The 15,510-nt window shown below is 51.1% G+C and overlaps 2 protein-coding genes across 2 annotated transcripts in view; one reads left to right on the forward strand and one right to left on the reverse strand.

The window, feature by feature from the left end:
- The window catches only part of HABP2 (hyaluronan binding protein 2), a 335,748-nt gene that overhangs the window by 140,366 nt on the left and 179,872 nt on the right, over window positions 1-15,510 (forward strand). The window lies entirely within an intron of this gene.
- Window positions 6,633-10,997, reverse strand: LOC147712087 (uncharacterized). Its single transcript, XM_086922843.1, has 2 exons — window positions 10,727-10,997; window positions 6,633-7,282 (listed from the first exon to the last, which is right to left on the reverse strand). The coding sequence occupies exons 1-2, from the start codon at window positions 10,995-10,997 to the stop codon at window positions 6,633-6,635; spliced, it is 921 nt and encodes a 306-aa protein (XP_086778969.1).

The raw sequence follows: 15,510 nt of genomic DNA on the forward strand, positions 1-15,510 counted from the left end.
TTGCAAGAAAATAATTTAATCACATGGTTGTTCTAAATACTGCAACATTAAATGAACATATGCAAGTTAGTGTCTCTTTTTTCTATTTCATGTTTACGCTACATGTAAACCTCTCAGGCAATCTACCTGGGTTCTGGGTCACCCCCGTCTCAAAGAGTAGCAAGAAATAGCATGAAATTGAATCAGGTTCAGGTGCAGTTTTGGTGACCTGCAGTTTTTAAAATGCACTCAACCTTCATCTTACCCTTTCTTGGGATACGTATGTTCTCAAAAGTCCTCCTGCCATGCACCCAGTGCAAGTCTCGCACAGATTTGAACAGTAGCAGCTCCTGGCGGGAGTGCTGCGGGCGGCGGGGTGGGTGAGGGGCAGGGTGGGGCCGGGGGTAGTAAACTCCGGCATACGGCAGATCGGAGTTAGGTAAAGAAATAAAGAAAGAAAGAAAGAAAGAAAACGAATTAAATTGCACGTGCTGCAACGCCAAATGCGTTGCAGTGTGCTCAATTTAATTTGTTTTATTTATTTCTTTCTTTACCTTGATTCGATCGGCCGTATGCCGGAGTTTACTGACTTCTTTCTACACAACTAACTATTTAGAAACTCATTTACATAATGTGTTCTGCAAAAGGAGGCCAGACTGGCCCTTCAGCAAATGGATTTGCAGCCTCTGTTCAAGGCTCCTTTAGTTAACAGATTCAAGCCCGGCTGGGGTTTAAAGAAACTGCAGTTTCAGCCACGATAGGCAGCCTACTGCAAACAGCAATCAAGCCCCCATCCACGCCTACTGTGATCTTACAAATCAAGCCCCGACAGGGCTTTCGCGCAAGAAAACATTGTCCACACCTTCTTTTAGGAGCAAGAAAGGCCACTTTTATTTTAGGACAGGTGCATCATAAATATCATAAACACATTCATTATTTATTTATTATTTACATAATTCAACTCTACAGTGAGCCTACGAAACCAAAATCCCAAAACCCCGAACAAACTCCTGCCTACTACCCCTAGCCTACCCAATGCTACCCTTCAGGATGGCCAACCCGCTCCAGGCTGCCCACCCCCACTAACAAAAACCCGCCTACAACAGACAAAAATATTTACAAAAAGGGGTGGTGAGGGACAGAGTCTCTGAATTAAACAGAAAGCTCTCACCCAGTCAAAAGATCAGGGCTAGATCCAACACCGTTTTTTAGCTCACTGCACCATCCCAGTTTCAGAACCTGACTGTATGCAAATTAGTCTGTTCCTGTCCCAGTGCATGATGGGAACAGGACAAACCAAACTACAGAAGCCAATTCTTACACTGGGAAGGAAACAAGCTCCCGGGGACCGGTTTCTGGCATTACAGCCGTCTTCGGCCCGGTTTGCTTGAATCCTGATGGTGCAATGAGCAAGGGTCTCACATCTGAGAATACCCTTCCACGCTTAGGGTGGACAAAAATATTTACAAAAAGGGGTGGTGAGGGACAGAGTCTCTGAATTAAACAGAAAGCTCTCACCCAGTCAAAAGATCAGGGCTAGATCCAACACCGTTTTTTAGCTCACTGCACCATCCCAGTTTCAGAACCTGACTGTATGCAAATTAGTCTGTTCCTGTCCCAGTGCATGATGGGAACAGGACAAACCAAACTACAGAAGCCAATTCTTACACTGGGAAGGAAACAAGCTCCCGGGGACCGGTTTCTGGCATTACAGCCGTCTTCGGCCCGGTTTGCTTGAATCCTGATGGTGCAATGAGCAAGGGTCTCACATCTGAGAATACCCTTCCACGCTTAGGGTGGACAAAAATATTTACAAAAAGGGGTGGTGAGGGACAGAGTCTCTGAATTAAACAGAAAGCTCTCACCCAGTCAAAAGATCAGGGCTAGATCCAACACCGTTTTTTAGCTCACTGCACCATCCCAGTTTCAGAACCTGACTGTATGCAAATTAGTCTGTTCCTGTCCCAGTGCATGATGGGAACAGGACAAACCAAACTACAGAAGCCAATTCTTACACTGGGAAGGAAACAAGCTCCCGGGGACCGGTTTCTGGCATTACAGCCGTCTTCGGCCCGGTTTGCTTGAATCCTGATGGTGCAATGAGCAAGGGTCTCACATCTGAGAATACCCTTCCACGCTTAGGGTGGACAAAAATATTTACAAAAAGGGGTGGTGAGGGACAGAGTCTCTGAATTAAACAGAAAGCTCTCACCCAGTCAAAAGATCAGGGCTAGATCCAACACCGTTTTTTAGCTCACTGCACCATCCCAGTTTCAGAACCTGACTGTATGCAAATTAGTCTGTTCCTGTCCCAGTGCATGATGGGAACAGGACAAACCAAACTACAGAAGCCAATTCTTACACTGGGAAGGAAACAAGCTCCCGGGGACCGGTTTCTGGCATTACAGCCGTCTTCGGCCCGGTTTGCTTGAATCCTGATGGTGCAATGAGCAAGGGTCTCACATCTGAGAATACCCTTCCACGCTTAGGGTGGACAAAAATATTTACAAAAAGGGGTGGTGAGGGACAGAGTCTCTGAATTAAACAGAAAGCTCTCACCCAGTCAAAAGATCAGGGCTAGATCCAACACCGTTTTTTAGCTCACTGCACCATCCCAGTTTCAGAACCTGACTGTATGCAAATTAGTCTGTTCCTGTCCCAGTGCATGATGGGAACAGGACAAACCAAACTACAGAAGCCAATTCTTACACTGGGAAGGAAACAAGCTCCCGGGGACCGGTTTCTGGCATTACAGCCGTCTTCGGCCCGGTTTGCTTGAATCCTGATGGTGCAATGAGCAAGGGTCTCACATCTGAGAATACCCTTCCACGCTTAGGGTGGACAAAAATATTTACAAAAAGGGGTGGTGAGGGACAGAGTCTCTGAATTAAACAGAAAGCTCTCACCCAGTCAAAAGATCAGGGCTAGATCCAACACCGTTTTTTAGCTCACTGCACCATCCCAGTTTCAGAACCTGACTGTATGCAAATTAGTCTGTTCCTGTCCCAGTGCATGATGGGAACAGGACAAACCAAACTACAGAAGCCAATTCTTACACTGGGAAGGAAACAAGCTCCCGGGGACCGGTTTCTGGCATTACAGCCGTCTTCGGCCCGGTTTGCTTGAATCCTGATGGTGCAATGAGCAAGGGTCTCACATCTGAGAATACCCTTCCACGCTTAGGGTGGACAAAAATATTTACAAAAAGGGGTGGTGAGGGACAGAGTCTCTGAATTAAACAGAAAGCTCTCACCCAGTCAAAAGATCAGGGCTAGATCCAACACCGTTTTTTAGCTCACTGCACCATCCCAGTTTCAGAACCTGACTGTATGCAAATTAGTCTGTTCCTGTCCCAGTGCATGATGGGAACAGGACAAACCAAACTACAGAAGCCAATTCTTACACTGGGAAGGAAACAAGCTCCCGGGGACCGGTTTCTGGCATTACAGCCGTCTTCGGCCCGGTTTGCTTGAATCCTGATGGTGCAATGAGCAAGGGTCTCACATCTGAGAATACCCTTCCACGCTTAGGGTGGACAAAAATATTTACAAAAAGGGGTGGTGAGGGACAGAGTCTCTGAATTAAACAGAAAGCTCTCACCCAGTCAAAAGATCAGGGCTAGATCCAACACCGTTTTTTAGCTCACTGCACCATCCCAGTTTCAGAACCTGACTGTATGCAAATTATTCTGTTCCTGTCCCAGTGCATGATGGGAACAGGACAAACCAAACTACAGAAGCCAATTCTTACACTGGGAAGGAAACAAGCTCCCGGGGACCGGTTTCTGGCATTACAGCCGTCTTCGGCCCGGTTTGCTTGAATCCTGATGGTGCAATGAGCAAGGGTCTCACATCTGAGAATACCCTTCCACGCTTAGGGTGGACAAAAATATTTACAAAACGGGGTGGTGAGGGACAGAGTCTCTGAATTAAACAGAAAGCTCTCACCCAGTCAAAAGATCAGGGCTAGATCCAACACCGTTTTTTAGCTCACTGCACCATCCCAGTTTCAGAACCTGACTGTATGCAAATTAGTCTGTTCCTGTCCCAGTGCATGATGGGAACAGGACAAACCAAACTACAGAAGCCAATTCTTACACTGGGAAGGAAACAAGCTCCCGGGGACCGGTTTCTGGCATTACAGCCGTCTTCGGCCCGGTTTGCTTGAATCCTGATGGTGCAATGAGCAAGGGTCTCACATCTGAGAATACCCTTCCACGCTTAGGGTGGACAAAAATATTTACAAAAAGGGGTGGTGAGGGACAGAGTCTCTGAATTAAACAGAAAGCTCTCACCCAGTCAAAAGATCAGGGCTAGATCCAACACCGTTTTTTAGCTCACTGCACCATCCCAGTTTCAGAACCTGACTGTATGCAAATTAGTCTGTTCCTGTCCCAGTGCATGATGGGAACAGGACAAACCAAACTACAGAAGCCAATTCTTACACTGGGAAGGAAACAAGCTCCCGGGGACCGGTTTCTGGCATTACAGCCGTCTTCGGCCCGGTTTGCTTGAATCCTGATGGTGCAATGAGCAAGGGTCTCACATCTGAGAATACCCTTCCACGCTTAGGGTGGACAAAAATATTTACAAAAAGGGGTGGTGAGGGACAGAGTCTCTGAATTAAACAGAAAGCTCTCACCCAGTCAAAAGATCAGGGCTAGATCCAACACCGTTTTTTAGCTCACTGCACCATCCCAGTTTCAGAACCTGACTGTATGCAAATTAGTCTGTTCCTGTCCCAGTGCATGATGGGAACAGGACAAACCAAACTACAGAAGCCAATTCTTACACTGGGAAGGAAACAAGCTCCCGGGGACCGGTTTCTGGCATTACAGCCGTCTTCGGCCCGGTTTGCTTGAATCCTGATGGTGCAATGAGCAAGGGTCCCATGATGCACTGGGCCAGGGACAGACTGATTTGCATATAGCCAGGTTCTGAGCTGGGATGGGGCAGTGAGATAAATAACGGTGATGGATCAAGCCCTGATCTTTGGACTGGGTAAGAGTGGTCTGCTCAATTCAGACACTCTGTTCATCACCACCCCCTTTTCTGAATCGATTTTGGCCACTATAGGTGTGGCAGGGTATACTCAGACATGAGTCCCTTTCTCACTGCTCCATCAGGATTCAAGCAAGCCGGGCCGAAGACGGCTGAAATGCCAGAAACCGGTCCCCGGTAGCTTGTTTCCTTTCTGGTGAAGAATTGGCTTGGTAGTTTAGTCTGCCCTGTTCCCATGATGCACTGGGCCAGGGACAGACTGATTTGCATATAGCCAGGTTCTGAGCTGGGATGGGGCAGTGAGATAAATAACGGTGATGGATCAAGCCCTGATCTTTGGACTGGGTAAGAGTGGTCTGCTCAATTCAGACACTCTGTTCATCACCACCCCCTTTTCTGAATCGATTTTGGCCACTATAGGTGTGGCAGGGTATACTCAGACATGAGTCCCTTTCTCACTGCTCCATCAGGATTCAAGCAAGCCGGGCCGAAGACGGCTGAAATGCCAGAAACCGGTCCCCGGTAGCTTGTTTCCTTTCTGGTGAAGAATTGGCTTGGAAGTTTAGTCTGCCCTGTTCCCATGATGCACTGGGCCAGGGACAGACTGATTTGCATATAGCCAGGTTCTGAGCTGGGATGGGGCAGTGAGATAAATAATGGTGATGGATCAAGCCCTGATCTTTGGACTGGGTAAGAGTGGTCTGCTCAATTCAGACACTCTGTTCATCACCACCCCCTTTTCTGAATCGATTTTGGCCACTATAGGTGTGGCAGGGTATACTCAGACATGAGTCCCTTTCTCACTGCTCCATCAGGATTCAAGCAAGCCGGGCCGAAGACGGCTGAAATGCCAGAAACCGGTCCCCGGTAGCTTGTTTCCTTTCTGGTGAAGAATTGGCTTGGTAGTTTAGTCTGCCCTGTTCCCATGATGCACTGGGCCAGGGACAGACTGATTTGCATATAGCCAGGTTCTGAGCTGGGATGGGGCAGTGAGATAAATAACGGTGATGGATCAAGCCCTGATCTTTGGACTGGGTAAGAGTGGTCTGCTCAATTCAGACACTCTGTTCATCACCACCCCCTTTTCTGAATCTACAACAGACAAAGGCACCCATCCTAACAGTGGCAAACCTACCTAAACTAAACAGTGCCTAGAGCACCGCAAAATAAAAAACCCAGAAATAAATAAAGAAAAAAGAGAGGGAGGGTGGGTGGGGCAAAACAACCTCCCTTCACTTCTCCCGCCCACGCAGTTCCTAACCGCCCGCCTGACTTCCCCTTTTAATCCCTCTGCTAATCAGCCCCCACCTGTGATGTTCCTCGCGCGAACCTGCCCAGGGAGAGACCGGCTCGCGCCTGGCTCTCCCTGGGTCCCCCCTCGCGCAAGAAAACATTGTCCACACCTTCTTTTAGGAGCAAGAAAGGCCACTTTTATTTTAGGACAGGTGCATCATAAATATCATAAACACATTCATTATTTATTTATTATTTACATAATTCAACTCTACAGTGAGCCTACGAAACCAAAATCCCAAAACCCCGAACAAACTCCTGCCTACTACCCCTAGCCTACCCAATGCTACCCTTCAGGATGGCCAACCCGCTCCAGGCTGCCCACCCCCACTAACAAAAACCCGCCACCCAGGAAAACCTTTAGCGTTTTCCTGCCCCACCTAAAGGAAAGGAAGGAGCACACCACAACTGTACCTGAAGAACCTTGCTAATCAAGTCCCTGAGTTCAAGGAGGTAAAAAGAGAGGCCCAAAGCTGAGAGATGCACACCGTCCTCACAAAATAAATGATGTTCAGATACTTTTAAATGATAATGGTCCAAACTGTAGATACCCCAATGTTGACAAAAGGGGCGCATTGTCCTGTTCACTTTCCTTCTAGCCTTTTCCAGGGCAGAGTGGTTCCTTGCCCCACGCCATTGCACACGAGGCACAAACTCAGTCCATATAAGCATGGTGCTCACCCATGTGGTTCTGATGATTTCCAGGTCCTGCTTCATTAATTTTAACAAGGTCAACCCAGATAGAGAAACCAAGTCATTCTCTCCCAAGTGTAGCACCAGGAGATCCGGCGGGCCCCCCAAACACTGCGAAACCAGAGCAGCCAAGGCGGGAAAAAGCCCACCCCAGCGCATTCCCCCTGTTCCATGCCAGGATACTTCGTGTGTCATACTGTTCAGACCAAGTGATCTCCCACAGAGCTGACTGGCAGCGGCTAAAGCTGCCCTTTTAACAAAAGAGTGCCCCAGTATCCACACCCTTCGTTTGCATCCGGCGACTGATGGCCAGGGACCTAGGAGAGAAAGAAATGTTAGACAAGCCAAAATGCCTTATTTCCTCACATACTTTTCACAGCACTTAGAACGCCAACGACCAATTCGTCGGATCTGGGACCAGTCCCACCCCAACCGAGCGGCCTCCGTCGCCGCACCAATTCGGAAAGAATGAGTACCAAATTGAACAGGATCCTTCCCCAAGCGCAACAAAACCTTGCGTAAAACAGCCAACAATTGAGATGCAACTATGGGACTACCATCCGCATGACAAAATATGGACCCCTGAAGAAACTGCGAAGAGGACACAAACATTTCCCATTCCCCCACCGGGCAACATGCAGAGACACCACTCCTACCAAGGAACACCCACTTACCCCTCCCCATCTGGTCGGTTTTAGATGCCCGCAGCCACAGCCGCACTCTGTCACTTTCCAACACCACCTCATTGCTGGTCATACCTACCCTGCCCCGCAACCCCAACAACTCTGATGCCCGAAATGCCCCAAAGAACAACCAAATGAAACACAAACGAAATTTGGCACACTCCAAAGCATCATAACAACACACCTCCAATTCCGGCAACAGCAACTGGAGCAACTCAAAAGTCACTGGCTGCCTGAGCTGCTGACCACCAGCCCGGAGCCTGGCCAAACCTTTCAAAACTTTACGCACCAACACCCCCCCAACCGGGTCCCTCCCCCACCAAAGCTGCCCATAAAAAGAAACCCCAGCCAATTTGCCAGAAATGGTAGTGGGCGATAAGCCTTTGTCCGCCAGATGTAAAACAAACTGCAAGACACAGTGTTCATCAGACCAACCCGCACCAATCGGCCCCATTGAATCCTTACCAAACTGCAGAAACTCATTCCAGGCTTTCCCATAGCCCCGCCTGGTGGATTCAGCCACTGAATTTTCTACCAAGTGGTGAACCCTCAATCCCCCAGGTCCCATACGTACTGTGGGATCGCTGTTGGTTCCAGGTCCGCCCCAGGAGCTAACTTGCGGAACTCGGACCACTGAAAGCGAGACAAAGAATCAGCGATGCAATTAGAAGTACCAGGAACATGCCGTGCTTTAAAGACAATGTTTAATTGCAGACACCGCAGCATGAATGCGCGCAGGAGCCGCAAAACCCGCAAATCACGAGCCTTTTGGTGATTGACAAGGTGCACGACTGCCAAATTGTCTACGTGAAACAAGACTGAGCGATTCCGAAACTCATCCCCCCATAGGTGCAGAGCAACCAGCAGCGGGAAAAGCTCCAGAAACGCTATGCTGCGACCCTGATCCTTCCAGTGCGCCGGCCAGCCGGCCGCGCACCATCGACCTTCCCAAAAGATTCCGAAGCCATGAGCCCCTGACGCATCAGTGAACAACTGTACTTGCCATACCATGTCCTCATCCGCAAAAAACAAGGACACGCCATTAAACTCTTGTAGGAAACGGAGCCAGACAGTCAAATCGGCACGCACAGCGGTGGTAATGCGCACCCTATGATGGGGAAGGCGTGCTCCGGACATGGACAATCCGAGACGTCTGCAGAATGTCCTGCCCGCCCGAACAACCCGGCAAGCAAAATTGAGGTAACCCAACAACTTCTGAACAGTTTTCAAAACAACTTTCCGCTCCCCCAACACCAGATGTATGAAAGCGGACATTTCCTTCACTTTAGCCACAGGCAATTTCGCCACCATAGACAGAGTATCAATTTCGATCCCCAAGAAAGTCAGGGACGTACAGGGACCCTCTGTCTTGTCCGGCGCCAATGGAACCCCCAATTCCTCCGCTAGAGCCTGAAAGATGTTCAAAGCCGACTGACACTGCCCAGATCGACCTTCCCCAATGAAAAGAAAATCATCAAGGTAATGACAGACCAATACGTGGCCACTAACAAAAGTGAACCGCCACTGCAGGAAGGTACTGAAAGTCTCAAAAAGGGAGCATGACCCTGAACAGCCCATGGGCAACACCCTATCCACGTAGAAACTACCGTCAAAATGCATTCCCAACAGACTGAAATCCCAAGGGTGAATGGGCAATAGCCGGAAAGCCGACTGAATGTCGCTCTTTGCCAGCAAAGCCCCAACACCAGCCGTGCGCACGAGCCGTAAGGCATCGTCCACCGAAGCATAATTGACGGTTGAGTCAGCTGGATCAATAAAGTCATTAATTGATGAACCCTCGGGCCAGGACAGGTGATGGATAAGACGAAACTCCCCTTCCGCCTTCTTAGGCACCACACCCAGGGGCGATACAATCAAGTCAGGCAGAGGACAATTCACAAAAGGACCAGCAATCCTACCAGCCGCAAGCTCAGCATCCAGTTTCTTCCGCACCACATGTGGACTCTCCTTCGCAGACTTCAAATTGTCCGACCACCTGCCCACCCTGGGTCCTTGATACCCAATCCTGAACCCAATTTTGAAACCCCAAGACAAAATCTTAGCGGCCTCAAAATCTGGATAGTCCACCAGCCAGAGATCGAGAACCTCCTGCCTAATAGGAGTAGGGGCCCTTGTAAACAGACTGTTGTTGCTGCCCCCTACCCCCTGAACCTCGTCCCTGCTCACCCACTCGCTGGCCGGGAAAACACTGGGTGAGGGCATGCTTCCCTCCACACTGCGAACACTCGTGTTTGTACCTGCAAGCAGGTCTGTTACAGGAACCCCTGTTAAAATGCCAGCATGTGCCAGAAGCGGCTGACTGACCCCTGCCCCAAATCCCCGCCCCAGACTGAGCGGGGCGAGCTGAAAAGGGCCGATAATACACGGGCTGCCCGCTAGCTGTGTGTGTCGTAGCAGGGGGGTTTGCCGATGCCATCCATTGCAACCATAACTCAGAATCCACCTCACCCCACGAACGCTCCGGGAAAGCACTCATGCGCGCCCTGAATTCGTCATCATAGGACAACCAAGCAAAGCCGCCAAAATAACTGTGAGCCTTGCGTATAACATCAGCATATTTAAACATGTCTATTGCTTTCTCAGGATGACGTTGACAATAAACGCTGGCATAAATAAGAAAGGCCGAAGTCCAGTTCTCTATGGACTTCGGAACACGAGGCCTCCGAGCCAATTCTAATTCCTCCTCCTTTGACCCTTCTTTTGCCTGAACATCCCTATGGAGAAGCCGAAAAACATCCACAAATGCCCCAGACCATATCAAATTCTTCGTTTTTTCAGATAAATGAGACCCCAAAGGCATTCCCACCCCAGAATAAGGCAACTTTTTCGGTAGGATACTATCCTCCGTGACACGTGTGGCATCCACCCCGCCCACCCCCGCTGTAGAAACTGCATTTGCAACTTGCACATTAGAAACATTCGAAAGTACAGGCCGCTCAAGCCTCGGTGCCAGAGCGACTCGCTCAATCACAACCCCATCCCCCGTACCAATAGATCTTGTACTCTTAACAGGGAGACTCTCCCTAGGTTGCCACACGGACCACCACCCATCCTTACCTCTCGGTAAATGCTCCGGCTGCTGTGCGACAGCCCCACGATCCCTCTGAGAAGGTCCAGACCACACTGCCCCTCGTACACCTGCATGGTCCGCTCGAGACTCCTGCAAAACACGAGAAACAGTGGGTTGCCCCAACCCACCCCCCTGGGCCCGTGCTGCCAAAAGCCCAACATCTTTGTCTCTCAATTCCCCCTCTTCCAACTCATCATCATGAAAACTCCCACCGAAAGCTTCATCAGAAAATTCAACTTGATTACTTCCACTGGGCATAGCCCCATCACCAATACCCCCATCATAAAACTGCCAATCAATGTTCTGAAAGCTTTGTGGACAGAAAACTGTAGAAGAGTTATCCGCTCCAGATAACCCCCCTGAAAGCCCACCACTGGAAACAGCCGTGGGGACAGTTCCCGGGCCCGTAGAAACTGCCAACAGCCGCCCAGCCGAAGGCGCAGATTGAAAACTGCGGCCGCTCAAGCCAGACGATGAAGGGTGCGCGACAACATGTTCCCTGAAAGCTGAACCGCAATTTCCCCCCAAGGGACGGCCCACCGACGCCAGACCATGGACACCTCCCAACCCAGTCGAATGACCCCCCATGTGGCCACCTGGCCGCCCCCTGGGGACCGGGAACAAGGCTTGCCCCGGGTGCGGGGGCGCCCCCTTGTTGAACAAACCCCTCTCACCAGGAGCCGGGGGCGTGGGGATGGCAGCCCGAGGGCCAGGCACACCGGCTGCCACAGCCTCAGTGGCCGGGGGGGGCAGCAATCTAGGGACAGTGCCCATTGAAACCACAGCAGGGGCAGGAGTGGGGACCACAGGAGGTGGTTGAGCCGTCAACGCAGCAGCGAGTGGCCCAGCACCGGCGTCACCCGTGTGCGGGGGGCCAACATCGCGGGGGGGGAAGGGCCAGGCCCCGGCATGGCAGGAGAGAGCATGAAACATTGGCCATTAAGCCACAGGAGTGGGGAAACCCCCCCCGGTGAATGGGGCACCGTAATGGCCGGGTCTACAGGCATACTGGCAGGGGGAGGGGTCGGCGTGTGCCCAAGGAAGTCCAGGCTCCGCCCCCGCTTCGGTTTAGGGCCCGCCTGCGGCCTCCCCGTCTTCCCCGAGGCCAAGCCGCCTGAACGTGGAGCTTGACGGCTCGCAGAACGCCCCCGCCTCCCCCCGGGCGCCCCGCGGGAACCAGCGCTAAATAACTGGAATTCACATACCTGCTGGGGGGCGCCCGGGTCACCCGGCGGGGGCTCCACTGCAGCGACCGGCAAAACGAGCATGTGCCCGTCCGCAGGCATGGCCGCCTCGCCGTCTTCCTCCTCCTCCGGGCCCGGGGATAAACAAGCCTCCACAGCCCTGGAAACGCCCTCTGAAGCCTTGCGAGGTGGGCGGGCCAGTCCGACCCACGCCTCCGCTGGGACACCCGGCCGCAGCAGGTCCTCGCGCCCGGCATCGCAGATTAACTGCACGGCCCTCCTGACCTCCTCCACGTCCTCCATGTGGCCAGAGAAAAACCAAGGTACGACAAATACACGCCGCAAAACAACCTCCCTTCACTTCTCCCGCCCACGCAGTTCCTAACCGCCCGCCTGACTTCCCCTTTTAATCCCTCTGCTAATCAGCCCCCACCTGTGATGTTCCTCGCGCGAACCTGCCCAGGGAGAGACCGGCTCGCGCCTGGCTCTCCCTGGGTCCCCCCTTGGAAATCATACAATCATGAAGTCACGGGTCCCACCAGGAGTCAAGTAAAAGTCTCTGAGGCTCACAAGCACCGAGGTCCCTCCAAATCGCTCTCTCATAGTATGTTTTACCCTGGGCGCAACACAGCCACCTCCTATTTCTGGTCAGCCTCTCCTCCTAGGTGGCCAGGCAGGGTCTTGTCTCTTTCAGCAGATAGACAGCCTTCCAGGAGGTTCAGGGCAGGTTCTTCCATCAGGAAATCCACACTTCAACTTGTGTGCCCTCCTCTATGAGAGGCTGGCTGTCAGGCAGATGCAAGACCTCATTGCACAGCAGTCCAAAAAGGACTCTGTGGAGCACTCTGTTGCTTTAAACTAAAAATCACTCTCTCAGCCTACTAGAAGTATGGAACACATTAATTAACAAAAGCCAAATAAGTTAGTAATCAAATAAGTTAGTAACCAGGTGGTGTGGCTACACCGAGCAAGGAGATGTCACCTGCTAGCGAGCTTCGCAGCCAGCACACCATCCCCCAGACACCTTGAAACCATGCGGAGCCATTGGGTCTCCAACCACAGCCTAATGGTTCAGCGGCCCTGGGGAGCTGCCGACCTACAGCAGGATTGCTGGGGAGAAGGAGGACAGGGTATGCAGTAGAGCCTCACTCCCTGGATCAAGGAGTGGCCGTGGCAAGATGGTGACCAAAAGCACCAGAGCAGTGACAGAAACACCAAGCCACACTGGGCTGGGTGGCAGGCCCCACTGTTGTGGCCACGAACCATTAAGCGGTACAAAAGGGGGTGGTGATGGACGGAGCATCTGAACCAATCAAACACTCACACCCAGTCAACAGATCTGGGTTTAATCCATCACCGTTCTTTAGCCCACTCTGCCACCCCAGTTCAGACATGGCCATATGCAAATCAGTCTGACCCTGTGCCTCATGGGAACAGTCCAGCCCAAACTGCTAAGCCATGCCTTCCCTGGACCGGAAACAAGCTTCCGAGGACCGCTTTCTGGCATTTCAGCCGTCTTCAGCCCGGCTTGCTTGAATCCAGTGGCAAAGTGAGCAAGGGACTCACTTCTGAGCATACCCTGCCAACTCATGGCGAACAAAGCGGTACAAAAGGGGGTGGTGATGGACGGAGCATCTAAACCAATCAAACACTCACACCCAGTCAACAGATCAGGGCTAGATCCAACACCGTTTTTTAGCTCACTGCACCATCCCAGTTTCAGAACCTGACTGTATGCAAATTAGTCTGTTCCTGTCCCAGTGCATGATGGGAACAGGACAAACCAAACTACAGAAGCCAATTCTTACACTGGGAAGGAAACAAGCTCCCGGGGACCGGTTTCTGGCATTACAGCCGTCTTCGGCCCGGTTTGCTTGAATCCTGATGGTGCAATGAGCAAGGGTCTCACATCTGAGAATACCCTTCCACGCTTAGGGTGGACAAAAATATTTACAAAAAGGGGTGGTGAGGGACAGAGTCTCTGAATTAAACAGAAAGCTCTCACCCAGTCAAAAGATCAGGGCTAGATCCAACACCGTTTTTTAGCTCACTGCACCATCCCAGTTTCAGAACCTGACTGTATGCAAATTATTCTGTTCCTGTCCCAGTGCATGATGGGAACAGGACAAACCAAACTACAGAAGCCAATTCTTACACTGGGAAGGAAACAAGCTCCCGGGGACCGGTTTCTGGCATTACAGCCGTCTTCGGCCCGGTTTGCTTGAATCCTGATGGTGCAATGAGCAAGGGTCTCACATCTGAGAATACCCTTCCACGCTTAGGGTGGACAAAAATATTTACAAAACGGGGTGGTGAGGGACAGAGTCTCTGAATTAAACAGAAAGCTCTCACCCAGTCAAAAGATCAGGGCTAGATCCAACACCGTTTTTTAGCTCACTGCACCATCCCAGTTTCAGAACCTGACTGTATGCAAATTAGTCTGTTCCTGTCCCAGTGCATGATGGGAACAGGACAAACCAAACTACAGAAGCCAATTCTTACACTGGGAAGGAAACAAGCTCCCGGGGACCGGTTTCTGGCATTACAGCCGTCTTCGGCCCGGTTTGCTTGAATCCTGATGGTGCAATGAGCAAGGGTCTCACATCTGAGAATACCCTTCCACGCTTAGGGTGGACAAAAATATTTACAAAAAGGGGTGGTGAGGGACAGAGTCTCTGAATTAAACAGAAAGCTCTCACCCAGTCAAAAGATCAGGGCTAGATCCAACACCGTTTTTTAGCTCACTGCACCATCCCAGTTTCAGAACCTGACTGTATGCAAATTAGTCTGTTCCTGTCCCAGTGCATGATGGGAACAGGACAAACCAAACTACAGAAGCCAATTCTTACACTGGGAAGGAAACAAGCTCCCGGGGACCGGTTTCTGGCATTACAGCCGTCTTCGGCCCGGTTTGCTTGAATCCTGATGGTGCAATGAGCAAGGGTCTCACATCTGAGAATACCCTTCCACGCTTAGGGTGGACAAAAATATTTACAAAAAGGGGTGGTGAGGGACAGAGTCTCTGAATTAAACAGAAAGCTCTCACCCAGTCAAAAGATCAGGGCTAGATCCAACACCGTTTTTTAGCTCACTGCACCATCCCAGTTTCAGAACCTGACTGTATGCAAATTAGTCTGTTCCTGTCCCAGTGCATGATGGGAACAGGACAAACCAAACTACAGAAGCCAATTCTTACACTGGGAAGGAAACAAGCTCCCGGGGACCGGTTTCTGGCATTACAGCCGTCTTCGGCCCGGTTTGCTTGAATCCTGATGGTGCAATGAGCAAGGGTCCCATGATGCACTGGGCCAGGGACAGACTGATTTGCATATAGCCAGGTTCTGAGCTGGGATGGGGCAGTGAGATAAATAACGGTGATGGATCAAGCCCTGATCTTTGGACTGGGTAAGAGTGGTCTGCTCAATTCAGACACTCTGTTCATCACCACCCCCTTTTCTGAATCGATTTTGGCCACTATAGGTGTGGCAGGGTATACTCAGACATGAGTCCCTTTCTCACTGCTCCATCAGGATTCAAGCAAGCCGGGCCGAAGACGGCTGAAATGCCAGAAACCGGTCCCCGGTAGC

Source organism: Lissotriton vulgaris, chromosome 5 (assembly GCF_964263255.1).
Source record: "Lissotriton vulgaris chromosome 5, aLisVul1.2, whole genome shotgun sequence".
Classification (NCBI taxonomy): Eukaryota; Metazoa; Chordata; class Amphibia; order Caudata; family Salamandridae; genus Lissotriton; species Lissotriton vulgaris.